Source organism: Pogona vitticeps, chromosome 3 (genome assembly GCF_051106095.1).
Source record: "Pogona vitticeps strain Pit_001003342236 chromosome 3, PviZW2.1, whole genome shotgun sequence".
Lineage (NCBI taxonomy): Eukaryota > Metazoa > Chordata > Lepidosauria > Squamata > Agamidae > Pogona > Pogona vitticeps.
The window spans coordinates 172032892-172047840 of record NC_135785.1 but is presented as its reverse complement, the minus strand read 5'-3'; the positions used below and the strand labels follow the sequence as shown (position 1 = coordinate 172047840).

The following is a 14949-nucleotide window of genomic DNA, read 5'->3' as shown; positions in this document are numbered from 1 at the left end:
TAGCCACTCAGATAGTTCCCCAAGAAGGCCTGAGTGGCTCCTCTGAAGACAGTGAGAGACAGAGAATCTATAGCTAGATGTGACTTTGTTAATTTGAATGATTGTATCCCTGTTTTTAATAAAATCATGAAATAATGTATAATATATACATTATAAATAATGATATAATACATCAGAGCTGTCTGTTCTCTGGATTGCACAGAAGGAACACATCTCAAAGTGATTTTCTTAGGGTCTCAAAAACTTTCTGTGTAGTTTGGAAATATAAGGATGGTGCATTCTTGTGCAAGATTAAAAAAAGACTTTTGCTCGCCCAAAGAACCCATTGTCCCAGGAACATGTAGTTTAAAGAGGTCTTGAAAGCTATTTCTAGTGGTTCAGGTCACTAAGATGAATGTATAGAAGGGTCACACTGCACAAAGGGAACTTCTTCCTAAAATGGTTGCCCCTCTGAGAATGGGTTATGTCACAGGGTCCCAAAAACTCCTTAAATAGTTTGGGGATGTCAAGACAAGCTTGAGGGGGGTCATACCCCAAAATGCATATTTGTGCAAAAAAAGAAAAACGTTGCTTCTTGTCTGAAAAACAGTCTCTAAGAACTTGCAGAATAAAGGGGACCCAAGAACTACATTTAGTGGCCAGGGGTGATGAGATACATTTATAAAGGGATCCCATATGATACTGCCAATAAAAATTCAGGTTTTGGAGTTTGGGATACCCCTTTCTAAAACCCAAGGAGGTTGGGCCAAAAAAAAGGGGGCAGAGCACTTCACTCACTTTGTTTGTTTGATGATTTCTTATTGTTTTTATACTTTAGTACTGGAAAGAGGAGAGCATCCAGATGAAAGCAGCCACATATGGAAGAGATTGTTGGAATGATCTGCAATTTTTGTATGCTGCCTTTAAGAGGCTTGGGCTGGGAGGGACCTTTTCTAGAGTGGGGTGAACGTCAATCAATCCAGCAGCAACCAATTGTTCCCTCTCTGCTTCAGAGTTTGAAGACAGTCTTTACTCAAGAATCCTTCCCTGCTCTTTTTAGTCAGACCAGGATGTAGGTCAGAGTCAGTGTTCAGTCAGAATTTTGTTAGCCATGTAGTGACTCAGTCATGAATAGGGTGAGGATTTCTATGACATGTCATTTTTTGCAACCTTTATTTGAAGTTATATGTAATGGAAAACGTGTTTCTGACTAATCTGGTGAGTATCACATGGTTTTTATTTCACCCAAAAAGTCATATTTTGACATTTTTAAAGTGTTCCATCTTGTTTCTGCTTAATTTTGTAATAAACATTTTTGTCATATTTTGGTTGTTTCCTACTCTGAATGGGTTCAACATGTCAAAAAGTTGGGCAAATGTGAAATTACGGTGTTTTGTTCAAGGGTTCGGGGAATGGATTTTCAGTAGTGATGGTGATATTTTGCTTTGTGTGAAGTTAAGGGGTCAGCCCCAAAGCATTTTAATATTCAACAACATTTTGAAACCACAAAGCCTAAGAGTTGTTTAGCAAGATGTACCTTTGTTGAGAACAGGCAATGTCTGCTTTTTGAGGGAGTTTCTTCAACTGCAGATTCCTCAAATAACCAGCCAGAATTTATAATGATCTTTGCACAATGATGGTTACTTCAAATATTTCCTTAAAGAAATTAGGTAGTGGTAGCCTCAGACATTTCTTGGAGAAGTACACATGTCACCCAATCCCAAATGAATCAACTCTAAGAAAAAAATTAAATCTCTGCCTGCTGTGAAGCTGTGTTAGGAAAGGTAAGATCTGCTCTTGGGGTCAGGAGAACCCCTGACCTCAGGGGCTATTGCTGAATGCCGTACTGGAGCTGAGAGGCTGCTGGAAGCCTGTGCAAGCTTAAAGCTCCTGAGGATGGAGAGGAAGGACAGTGAAGGTAACTATGTGAGATGGAGAATCCAAGCTGGGATATTTGAAAATCCTCATTTAATTAACATTAGCTGGAAACTTGTAGCCATCGTGGCTACTAAGAGTGCGCTTAAGAGCTGTTTCTTAAGTCAATCTTCAGTGATTATTCTGGAAAGAAGTCTCATCGTAAGTTTACCTACCCTAATCTTCATTTGTTCGGCATTACATTCATATCTCCATCTGTCTTGTCAGTTTCGTCTGCTGATTTGTTTTACAATGAGACTATATCATTATATAACTGTATATCAGAAGACCAGGCAGTTCAGAAACAGTAGCCTTTCATATCTGTCACCTGTCCCAAACACCTTGTCTTTTAGCTTTGAACCCTACAATATTTTAGAGCAGTGGTTCTGAATACATATGGAATACTGTATTTGTATTTGTCTCCCAGGGGTGACCCTCCCCTCAGAACCAGCTGCCCCACTTACTGCTCACTGCACAGTGCACATGGCCGGTGTTGTTCATGTTGCACCAATTGTGGAAGTAGCCCCACTGGTATTTCCCCACCTGCCAGTGCTGACCACTCCAGTGAGGGGTTGGGATGATAAATCTCCCTGCTCAGCTGCTGAGTGGTTGGCTGTGCAGGAAGGTGGGGAAGTGCCAGTCAGGCTATTTCCATGAATGATGCTGGCTGTGCGTGCTGCATGGCAAGCAGTAAGTGGACTGGCTGCTTCTGGAGAGGAGGGCCCCATTTCACCAGGCATCTGTGGTGCTGATATTTCCTGGGAAATGAACATGAATATTTCATGTCTAGTTCTGAACCTTCCATCTTCCACACATGCTGGATTTCAACTTGCAGAACCACTAACTAGTTTGGCCAGTTGTGATGGATTCTGTTAGTTGGAGTCCAAAATGTCTGGGTAGCTGGAGGATAAGAACCACTCTTTTGGGGTATCTTTGTGGAAAACGCTGCTTGAATTCAATTTTATTAATGAAAAGAAAGAATGAGAGAGAGAAAAACTCCCTTCCAAATAGGATACAGTTATTAGGGAGTATAAACATGGTGCTTCTACATAAATGTGATTGGAATTGCATTAGATGGCAGTAATCCTTTACCCTTTAAGCTGGGAGACAGCTCTACAGCAATGGTTCCCAGCCTTGGGTAACTCAGGTGCTCTTGGACTGCAATTCCCATAAGTCTTCACCACCAGCTGCACTGGCCAGGGTTTCTGGGATTTGCAGTCCAAGAACTTCTGGGTTACCTAAAGTTTGGAACTACTGCTCTATGGAATTCTGTTATACTTGCACCTGAATAAATGTGATAGGTATGAGCTACTGTTCCTGCTACTGAGCAGGAAAAAATATGCACATATGGGAAATGTTTCAGGGATTCACATACAGCTAGTAAAGCCCCCAACCCAGGAGTTTTCCTTAGAAACCAAAATGCAGTATGTTAACAAAAGCATGCTTTTGAGCTCAGATCATAAAATAAGACTTTGAACTTTTTCCAAAGAATTGCTGGGTTGAAGCAGAAGGTTCATTGAACAATGAATATTAACAATTACTTCTTCCATGATTATACATCACTAATACTTTCTCTTTATTTTAAGGTCCTTATGAGAAAACAAACTTTGCCAGTCTCTTTCTTGCTAAATCAAACCCCAAGTCCCAGTACTATTGGATGAAGTGGCTTTCTGAATCAGCCTTTCCAGGTTTCACTGAAGCTGTGAGGGGAGGGATATGTTACTGTGATATGCAGAACCATGAAAGTGGTTACCACATTCAAACCATTGTTACCAGACAAAATGGTACATTTGAAATTAAGCTTGAAAATGGGGCAAAAGGCGTGGAAATGGAAAAATTAAATGTTTGTCAAAATTGTGCATATTCTAAAATGCAAATGGCTAAAATTCACAGATTACCCTGTTTCCCCCAAAATAAGACCTAACCTGAAAATAAGCCCTAGTATGAGATTTCAGGATGCTCATAATATAAGCCCTACACCAAAAATAAGCCCCAGTTAAGTGAAACCCCGCTCTCCACCATTGTGCAGCAACCAGAAGAAGATGATATGACTCTATTTGAATAAACATAGTTTGTTATATATGGAAAAAAAATCTCCTGAAAATAAACCCTAATGCATTTTTGGAGGAAAAATTAATATAAGACCCTGTCTTATTTTTGGAGAAACACGGTAGGTAATATGCACAAATATGTGCATACAATGGGCACATTGCATGAACTGCACACATATGTTTCAGTGTGGAAAGTTCAAGGTCCAGAAGAAAGAAAATGGAGGTGGGATTTTAATAAATTAAGTAAAATTGAAATGCAGTTGCAGTTTTCTTACTGTCTCATAGCACCACCTTGGAAATGTGTGGATTTGATAATGAGTACTTAGCAAGCTGATACCCAGTGTGGTGTAGTGGAGAAAATGATGGACTAAAATTCAGGAGGCCTGGGTTTGAAATCCCTCCTCAGCCATGGAACTTCATGGGGGTGTAGAACTGGTAAAGCCACTCTTTTAAAAAAAATCTCACCTACTTTGGAAGCGGAAGCCCTATTAGGGTCACTATAAGCTAGTTTTGACTTCATGACAAGTAACAAGTTAGAAAGCAAGATGATGGTGCATGAGATAGACCTATGGACATAAGGATATACCTTGCAACTAGTGGTTTCTGCTGATGATGTCAGAACCTGATTAGGATAACTGACTCCTCCAGGAGTCCTACAAAGATTTATAGACCTCCCAGGCAACAAGAACAGATCCTATGATTCATCATAGTTGACATTATCTCAGTAAAGGGTTAATCCCAGATTAAAATCAGGTAATCAAGAATAAGCTCTTTCAGCTCATCAGGGTATCTGATTTTAGGATCTTAAGTTTTGCAATAATTCCACACAACTCCAGAACTTGTTAATTCTATACAATTTCTATTTATTTACATCATTTCTAGACTCCCTACTTAATGCCAAAAAATTCAAAGACTGTCTTACAGTTGTGATGAAAAATTGTAGCTGCATATGCTTAAATCCAAATTTTATACAGCTATGCAAAGATTGTAGGCTTAAAATACTGCAGGCTTCCTTAAAATGCATCCTTGCCTCTCTCTGATAATGGACAGAATGTAAGCCAGGTATGAATCAAAATACAAAAGCATTAAAACATAGGAGCTCATAGCCCATAAAGTCAGAGAATACATCTCTAGGACACTTCAGAGTTCTTGAGAATAAAATTGTATTGAGCAAAAGCCTTATAACTTTCAAGGAAAGGCATGAAAAGATTTTTAAACTTTAAAAGTAAAAATATACAAAATAAAAGTGTTTCTTAGCCCTAAGCATGTTAACACTGAATATTATCTTCTCGACAAGCTTTTAGCCAGTTGGAATAAATAACTATGTCCATGTTATCTCTTGGACCCGCCCAGAGCATCTGTATCTTTCATTCCCTTTCAATAAAATATCTCTCCATTAGATATCTCTGCACGTGCACTTTATATTTATGGTGTATTGCTGCATCATTTATCACATCAAACTTGGTTAGAGTTTATAATTTTTAACCAATGAAAAGCCTACGAGTTTAAGGTCAGGAGGCCTCTCATCCCAAGGTGCTTCCTCCCAGACCAAGCTCAGCTCAGTTCCTTGTATCACCAAGGCTTTTATACACTGAGGATACAATACATTTGCATGTTATTTTCATTGACACTATAGAATATATACTATTTTATACTCTTTTCAGAATGTAATTAGTATTAATCATGAGGCTAAAGGCTTTCCAGTTAATTTTTACTGGGAAGGGGTCATCCTCCACAATTTCTAGTTTAAGAATCTCTGAGCGTATTTGGAAGCTACCAGGTTATAAAACAGGAATGGGTAAAGCTAAGCCCTGAGGTCAGATGTGACTCTGAAGTCACCTTTGGAAGCTTCAGCCGTTTTTCAAAACTGGAAAAGCAAATCTCATTATTTTGCCTTCTCCTGGCTTTTGCCATTTTTGGCAGTTTATGCACCCCATGGAGGAGCGCCATGGCAGAAAACTGACCCCTGGGAATGACCTAAGCTGCCCCCACCCTTATCAGCTGGAAGAGAAAAGATGTATACTGAGCAGAACATGCTTTCAGTTCTGCTTATCTCGTGCAGGCAGTCCGGTTCCTTCCTTCCCTCCAGAAATACCTTAATTCTCAGCTTCTCTTTCATAGCAGAGAAATTCCTTGTTTATCACTCTATCAAGTTGTGTCAATGGCAAGTGTTTCTTTTATCACTTATGTCCTTGGTCATAGCATTTGAACATACCAGTTCTTTTTCTCTACAGTTCAGAAACGTTCCCTCTTTTGGACTACAACCCTTCGAATCGCTCTAGCCTATAGTCCAAATAAGGAATGGTCACTCTATCTGTCTTCCTTCTGTAGTTCAACGTCCCTATTGTATGTTTTCCTGAAAATATAGTTATTTTGGTGTTTGTATTTTTTTACACCTCCTTTTAGTTTTAGAAGAGAATTATTTGAACAATGGTCAAACTTTTTTGCAAGTCAGATCTGCTGACTTGGACACCAAAGAGTTAACACTTTATTTTAAGGACTAAGCATTTGCAAGGAAGCCAAGCATCAAATAAATACACCCTAGGGTTCAAAGTGCTCCTTCTGATACCATCAAAGGGAGGGCATTGTCCCTAGCAAAATACGGAGGACCGCTGTCAATAACCCCAGTGAATCTTGAGAGCAGCAAAGAAGAATGAGTGTTACAGAAGACACAGAAACTATTAGAACCTTATTTCGGCAGCAACATGGCTTTCTCATGTCAAAGGTAGGAGCCATGGGCAATCCCCATACAGATATTAAAGCCTGCAATGACTTTTAAAGCTTCAACTTTTTCATGAGTGTCTGGAATTTAAAAAACAATTATTTTCTGGACACAATTCATTAAATATTAGCAGATGATTGCTCTTCTTCAAATGTTGGCTAGTTCTTGTTCTCACTGCAAGTGAAGTCAGAATGAAGCAGACAGGAACACCGCATTAAAATGTTGTGCTTTTAAAAGGCACTGGATAAAAATATTTAGAACTAAACATCAAGTAATTCATGTTGCTTCGCGAAGGCTCTGAAGCATTTCCACCCCCATTACTTTTGTCATTCTACTGTTTGTGTAGAGTGGGCTTAAATTTGCTCTGTTATCATTCAATAGGTAGGCAGGTTTTTTTAAAAAAATATCACAGGAGTCCTATCCTGTCAAGAACTGAAACTTCATATAGCAGTTCTATTGAAGATTTCAGTAAGAGCCTGATTGGAACTGCTTTGTTTTGAATAAGGCCCACCAGGACACCCCAAACACAGTAGTGTTCCCTGGCTTCCTTCTTCCTTCAGAAACGTCTGCATTTCTAGTATTGTATTTATTCACTTCTGCATGGGCACACACATTTTAAAATAGATAAATATTTAAAGATTGCAGTAACCGTCACTTTTGTCCCTACGTTATTCCAACTTCCCCCCAAGATTATGTTCACTGCCTGTGAGCTGGGAGTATTTGATCTGCTCTTGGAGTCGGGAGAACCCCTGAGCTCAGGGGCCATTGCTGAACGCCTCGGCACCAGCCCCAGTGGAACGGAGAGGCTGCTGGAGGCCTGTGTGAGCTTAAAGCTCCTGAGGATGGAGAGGAAGGACAGCGAAGGTAAGCATGCTGGGAGAAGGAAACGATTCAAGTTGCTTGTTTGTTGGCGAAATTTCTGTTTTCAGCTTGTCAACAATCTATGATCAAACCTTTCCTGAGGTTTTATAGCATCTTCTCTCCTTTCCTTTTATTTTCAGGCTTTTATGGTAACACAAACCTTGCTAATCTCTGTCTTGCTAAATCAAGCCCAAAGTCTCAGTATCATTACCTGAAGTACTATTCTGAAGTCATCTATCCAGGTCTGCAGTTCTTGACTGACATTGTGAGGTGAGCATGTTAATGCAAACACTGAACAAGCAACACAGGACCATGTTATGTGTCCAGAGCCATATCCCTGAGTGAGCTAGGGAGGTTTCCACACTAGGGTTGAGTTCCAATTGCTAGTCTCAAATTGTGGAGAGCTACAGATTCCAAGGAAGCTAAGTAAGTACAGTACTTGGAAGTTAAGTATGGCCATTGACTCAATGGGTTCTCAATGTTGTGCATGGAATAGCCACATTTAGTTGGCATAGTTTTTGCAGAACATCTACAGTGCATCAAAATCACCAAAGCACTGCTTGGCTCTAATTCTTGGTGGTTTTTAGTTTCTTTTTTTGGATCTAGAAATATAATATCAAATGAACCAGTAACAGAATGGCATAATGTCTGCAGGTATGGATTGTTCAGGGCACTGCTTTTCATGGAAATCTTTCTGGTGGCTGCCATTTTATCATTCAGGGGTTTTTCCTAAATGTAATTTTTTTATTTTGCTAAATTTATTTTCTGGGTATTTATGTTACATGTAAATTAAATAAAAAGTAAAGTGTAAGTGTTATAGCACAAGTTAGTTGCTCCCCAACACAGATACTACTACTTTTCTCACAACATTTGCTGCTTATCTAAAATAATTTTTTGTGCAATTGATTTATTCACAATACCTTTAAAGAAGGCCATCTTAAGGGTAAAGGGTTTTTAAACATTACTTCTCAGTTGAGACGGATCTTAACCTTCTACTCCTGCCGTTGCTGTGGTATACACATTGATATGAACGGAATACAGCACGATAGACAGATCGCAAAACTTATTTGCTCCAAACAAAACTTTTCAATTCTATTTCATCTAATCTACTTAAGTAGGAGGAAAGCAGGGCAACTGATTTTTCTACAACTCTGCAGTATGTTTTTCTGGATGGGCTTTGCATGGGAATGATGGAAGAGGTTTGAGGCCAAAAACTATATGTTTCAGTTGAAGTGGATGGGGTTAGGGTTAGGGGGGAATCTTTCATACATTTAAATACCACTGTGCATTATGAAATCTGATTTCAAAACTGTTGTATTCAACTTCAGTTGGTGGTTCTAAATAGTGCTGTTGGAGGTGGGAGAAGTGTGTGACATTTGGTATATAGGCTGTCTATTTTTCTTTATATTAATGCAAATCATCTCTTTCAGGGAAGGGGAAGGACTATTTTCGAAAACACATGGCATGTTACCAAACAGTTTTTTTGAGGCTTTTTACAGGTAAAAAGAGAAAAAATGGTATTGTTTTTAAGAGAATGGTCTAAATGTGGAATCATATCACAATTAAGCTAGTCTTTGCCCTTGTCCTTCTTTACATGCTGTGTTAGTGCAGCTGTCTATAACTCAGAAATCCCTACATACTCAAAAGATCTACACAAATATTGCCACTTGCTTCAACAGAGATCCATGTTCATATAATTTTACATATGTGGCTGGTGCCCCACCTTTACCATAAGGTGGTTGAATAACACTAGCCAAGACAGCTCGTTCCAAACTCCAGAACAGACAACAGGTTTGGCATATTTTTAGAAGAGGTGAAAGAAATTTGTTTCTCATAGCATGTTTCTGTCCTCGTTTCCTTGTACTGCATGTAGTGTCCTTTGTTTGTGATTGGTAAGTGGAATTTAAACACAGACTTGGTGGCTGAAAATTTCCCAGGCCTGATTTCATTTCATTCTTCACATCCTTGCTTTATACTGAATTTTGATAGTTTTTTTCCCTACTCATAGCAAAATTCATGTACATTCTGGTGCATTTCCCCCAAACTGAGCACTTATTTACACATCACGTAATGTATACTTTTTCTCCATTGATTACAGCATGTTTCTATGTGGATTCTTCAAATACATATATTTTGGCTATCTGCATTCCTAATGTGAATATTTTCACTCTTGAGAGGTGCAAAAGTACTTATTTCAAGACTGATTTATCTAGTGTAGTTCTTTTTCATCTCTGTCCTGAGTCTCTATTTATAGTCTGCAAATTGCAAGAATTAATTGTACATCAGAATGTAGGAATGTTATCTGCCATTGTCCTTTTCAATTCTTAGATCAGAGGAAGAGATGCAAAGATTTTCTGATACCATGGATGATGCCTGGAATTTGTATGGTAGAGAAGTGATGTCTGCATTTAATCTTTCTCAATTTTCACTCATTTATGATTTGGGAGGTATGTAGCATAAATTCTCAGCTGCCTTCCATTGCAGATAACTTGAAATCGTATTATTGTATAAGTTGGGGGGTTTGTAGGATGATCAACCTCCCCTTTTACCCTACTTCCTTGTGAATCTTTTGTATGCAAAATCTGCATCGCATTAAAAACCCAGACTGAGTTGGCCAATCATCGCTCAGGAGTTTCCCTTTATTAGTTAAATATTATCAGCAGTTACCCTTTTTGTTCAGGAAAATGTTGATCACTCTTAATAAATGAGCTGGCTGGAATACTTGGTGAGTTGTGTACCAGAGGCACTATTGGGCGTTGGATTCCCCCTTGTGTATCCCAGAAGAGCCAGCCTGGGTACCCTTGGGCAAGGAACACAGTAGCAGGGCTGATTAAACCCCTAGAGGAAGGAACTGATAAACCACCTCTGAATACGCTAGACCTCAAAAGCCCTGGAAATTACTGACATAAGTCAGGATTGACTTAATAGCACTTTATTATGGTGGTGGTTGGTGCCGTTGCTCTTAGATGGCCACAAGTCAAGGAAGTACCAATATAGGTGGTTGTAGATGTGGAAGCCTTTCTGGACAAGATAATGTGTTCCCTTTCCCTATCTGTCCCTTCTGGGATTAGGAATAATGTCATCAAACTGTATGCATGTTTAAAAAAAACCCTGCAGTTTGAAGTAGAATATAATTTATTTGTCACAGTCAGGTGACCAGGCCACAAAACATTTCCATGGCTAAAACAAACAAAATACAGTTCAAAAATATACAAACAATTCACAAAAGATAGCATGTGGCCAAAATACACAAAATGCAGTTCAAAAGTATATAGCCAATCCTTAAAACACACTGCATGGTCAAAACACACACAATGCAATTAAAAAGTGCACAACAGGCAATCAACAGTGCACTGATTGTAAAACACATTGAGAATAAAACACAGCGCCTCTACAGCTATCCCCTGGGCCACTGTCCCTTCGGTTGGGACCATAACACCTTTCCATGCTAGACACTAAACCACCCCCATGCCAAAACGAATCAACCCATGAGCTCAGGAGACTACAAGGGAGCGCTCTGCCATTGCTACCCCACAGAATCTTGCTCTGCAGTTTGAAGAAGGAAGACAGACTGAGTACAGACCGACAATGAATCTGAAAGGATCAGAATAATAAAAACTTCTCCCTGAGGATGTGATAAGTATGGCCTTTGTGTGTCTGTTGGAACGTGTGATGCTGTAGCTTAACGCTATGCCAAGTCTCTGCATTTCTAAACAAATGAAATATTGCACGGTGCTCTGAGTCACCAGGCTGCCTCACTTCAAGGAGAATTGAATTTGTTGATGTGCTGTGCTTCTGGATATTCATATTGCTTCAAGAACTGTAGTGGACAGATCACCGTGGAATTTGTAGGATAACCAGGTGAATTTCCCTGACCAGTTCAGGTGATTTTGCAGTTAATTGGAGTGCGGGTGGGGTTTGACTAACTACATTGGCAAATTAACCAAAATGTACATCAGAATGGGCACAGATGAATTCAAATTAAGGCCCATTATGCTGATCTCGTGACCGGAAAGCTGTGTTCCCACAAGGGCCAAGATATGTGATTGTAAAAGCACATCAGTTCCCTAGCTATGCAACTTGCATTTCCCCTGCTTAATTGTGTTCTTTGGCAGAAAAAAGTCAGAATAGTCTGTGATCTGGAATTTTAATAAGGAAAAAGGTAAGCAGGATACAAAGGGCAAAACATTGCTAGGTTGGATAATCTTAAAAAGAATGATCTTTTGTACAGCAGAGAAAGTGCAGACAGGCAGGAGAATGATCCAGAGAAATACACATTAATTGATGTATTTCTGTATATTACCTGTGTGGATATGATGGTTAATCTAGCCATTTAAAAATTGGAGATTTAGGTCATGAAATTGTAATCCTTTTCCTACCTATCATAATCTTCCATGCCTACAGTCTATAATATATTCCCTCTCCTCCGAAATTATTGTTCCACCAGGTTCCTCTTTGTATTGCTCTTGTTCAGCCTTGTTTTTCTGCTCCCTGTGAAGTTGTGGTACTACTTTACTGTCAAATACTCTATGAATCTCTTGGAACCAATGGAGCAGGATATGTCTCTTTTTGCACTGTAATGTCTGTGAAACAGCTAGATAGCCATTGATTCGGTTTTCTACCCTGAAGTTTTACAAAAGGGTGTTTTGAAAAAAGCTTGAAATGCACAACATTGTAACAATTTTGTAAAATGTTTACATTGTGTTCTTTCTTTAAGGGGGTAGTGGTGCCTTGGCTAAGGAATGTATTTCCTTATATCCAAATTCGATGGTGACCGTTTTTGACCTTCCTAAAGTAGTGGAAAGAGCAAAGAAGCAACCTATGTCCTCAGACAAAAGGCGGATTACATTCAAGGAAGGTAAAATACGATTTCTTCTGAGATCTTGTCTAAGTTTAAACTGCAGGTAATGTTTGCCTTAGCTGGACGGACAGCAGGCAACAATACCTACCTCATTGTGATGTATGATTTCTAAAAAGTAGACCAGATTCTTCTTCTTTGAAGGGGCAATATAGACCACATGTTCAGCACAACATTTTGCAGAATGTGATTCCTCTCTCCTACTTTGCATTTAGTATGGTTTGGTTTTTTTGTTTGTTTGTTATTGGAAGGCAAACCTAGGCTTAATCTGCAAGCCTGATTGCTAAGGCATGTCCCTACGTAGTGGGAAAATGGATAAATCATGTTAAGTGTCCACCCCTGTTATTAGCAGCATGGTTGGCCCTAAAACAAAGTGCTTAACTCAACTGTGCTGTGCCTGTTTCATTACAGGGGACTTTTTTAAAGACCCGGTTCCTGAAGCTGACCTGTACATTTTGGCTCGGATTCTGCATGACTGGGAGGATGAAAAGTGTTTGCAGCTGCTAACCAAACTGCACCAAGCCTGCAGGCCTGGTATGTCTTTTTCCACCGCACTAAAAGTCTGTAAGGTGAACAGAGATATAATAGAAGTCAAACATGGAAGAAATCCAGGGGAAAGGGCATTTCAGACGTGGTATTTGAGAACATAGGTAGTCCAAAGCCCTATTCAGGCCTTACTTGCCTGATTTTTGGCAACACATTTACAGAGGAGTTCCTATGCCTTCCCTTCTCCCTCTTGGCATATTCTATCTGGAATACAATGTGTCTGAAGAGGAAGGGTTCTGCCTACATCTATGCTGTACTGGCAAGCAGAAAACCTGAAAAACATGGGGTCTTGTTTGCAGGGAGAGTTTATTCATGAGTAGGAATTATAGATGGGCACAAACCACAGTTCGGCCCACCCTGGTGCAGTGCCCACACAATTGCTGGTCCCATGTGCTGTCCTCTCCCGCCTCCTCTGCACTTGCCCATTCCCTGGGCGAAGCACGCTACCCTCTCCTGTCTCCTCAACGCAGCTTCTGCCTGTCTCTGGTAGGAATAATTCTTCTTCAGACAGATCATTCCTCACATATCATGGAGAAACCAAAGGAGAGGAGAGTGGCTAGGAAATCCTCTCTAGGAGTGCTGCTGAAGTTTTTTTCTCCCAATGTTTGATGAATTTGTCCTTCCTGGCACCCTCGCTGGGTGTTTTTAAAAGCCAGTTAAAAACTTGGTTATTCAAGAAGGCCTTCACTCCAGTCAGTTAAGTCTTTCTCTTTTTTCTTTTCTTTGCTGTTCCATCTTGGTAATCCTCTCTTTAAATTAATTGTTTTAAATTGAAATTGTAGTTGTAATTTTATGATTTTATATACTTTTATACTGTTCTGTTTTATTTTGTAAGCCGCCCCGAGTAGACATGGTCTAGAGCGGCGGGGTAAAAATCAAATAAATAAATAAATAAATAAATAAATAAATAAATAAATAAATAAATAAATTACTCAATACCACTCAAAATTCTTTCAACAGTTCCTCATATATGAGCCCTGTTCCAAATGAAGGAGAAATCAAAAGCAGTGCATACAAAAATGGGAAGCTGTAGCTTTCATCTATATTAAGATTGTGTCTGCATTGAAACAAGAGTATGAAGGGTGTTCCTGTCTTGATTTTTTCCCATTCACATTAAAAAAAAACCACAGTGTACTTTTCTCCCACAGAAGATCATATTCAGTAAAGTTGAGCTGGTCACTCAACCGTAAAAATAAACTGAAAATATTCGGTAACGTTGCCAGAAGCTCACATTCAGCAAAGTAATTCCTCTCTCTCTTTCCTTCCATAAAGAAAGGGCTATCTCTTTCAATGGTAGAAAGATAAAGATATCGGTCTGTCCGTCTGTCATATGCGGGTGTAAAGTTCAGGGTGTATAATGTACCTGTATGCCCAAAATTCTTGAGTGTGGGAATTATAGCAGCCCTAAATGTGTAAAATGTGTAGTTCCATTCTGGTTCACAGGCAGCACATCTCCAATGACATAAAAAGCAAGTAAAGGCAGAGGAGTGAAAATTATTAAGCATCAAAATATTGGAAGATCTGATCCATAATTATCACTCTATACTATTTTACCAGCATGAGGGATCCTCGTTGTATGTCGGTGTCAACTGGGTTAAACTACACTCCCTTTTATTTGGTCATCTAATCCCTGATTTTTTGGAACAATCAAGTTGCACTCTTCAGAATACTGCAGAAATACTATTTCCTCTGGATTAAATCAGTGAAATGTATATTTTGAAACAGGCGGTGGAGTGCTAGTCATTGAAATGCTTCTCAATGAGGACAGATGTGGACCTTTTGAAGTCCACCTACACTCCTTGCTGATGCTGGTCCTCACGGAGGGAAAAGAACGGACTCCATCTGAATACAAGGCGCTCATCACTACCGCTGGCTTCAAGGATGTTCAGCACAAGAAAGGAAGCCGCTACGGCATCATTCTAGGAAGAAAACAGTAGTGTCCCTGCTTCATTCTTGTTCAGTGCATAAAATAAGCTAAAATAATAAAACTTGTATCTGTAACCAAATGCATTTTTCTA

The 14949-nt window shown here is 39.4% G+C and overlaps 1 protein-coding gene across 1 annotated transcript; it reads left to right on the top strand.

Moving 5' to 3' along the window:
- Nucleotides 1-6553: 6553 nt before the first annotated feature.
- Nucleotides 6554-14937, top strand: LOC110085416 (acetylserotonin O-methyltransferase). Its single transcript, XM_072994501.2, has 8 exons — nucleotides 6554-6669; nucleotides 7356-7530; nucleotides 7668-7797; nucleotides 8958-9026; nucleotides 9856-9974; nucleotides 12245-12385; nucleotides 12797-12919; nucleotides 14657-14937. The coding sequence occupies exons 1-8, from the start codon at nucleotides 6598-6600 to the stop codon at nucleotides 14866-14868; spliced, it is 1041 nt and encodes a 346-aa protein (XP_072850602.2). The 5' UTR covers nucleotides 6554-6597; the 3' UTR covers nucleotides 14869-14937.
- The last annotated feature ends 12 nt before the right edge of the window (nucleotides 14938-14949 follow it).

Excerpts from the sequence above, each read along its gene's own strand:
- LOC110085416 (XM_072994501.2), top strand. The coding sequence starts at position 6,598 with ATGAGTGTTACAGAAGACACAGAAACTATTAGAACCTTATTTCGGCAG. Across the intron at positions 6,670-7,355 it reads ATGGCTTTCTCATGTCAAAG|ATTATGTTCACTGCCTGTGA; the intron begins GTAGGAGCCATG and ends CTTCCCCCCAAG. Across the intron at positions 9,975-12,244 it reads ACTCATTTATGATTTGGGAG|GGGGTAGTGGTGCCTTGGCT; the intron begins GTATGTAGCATA and ends TCTTTCTTTAAG.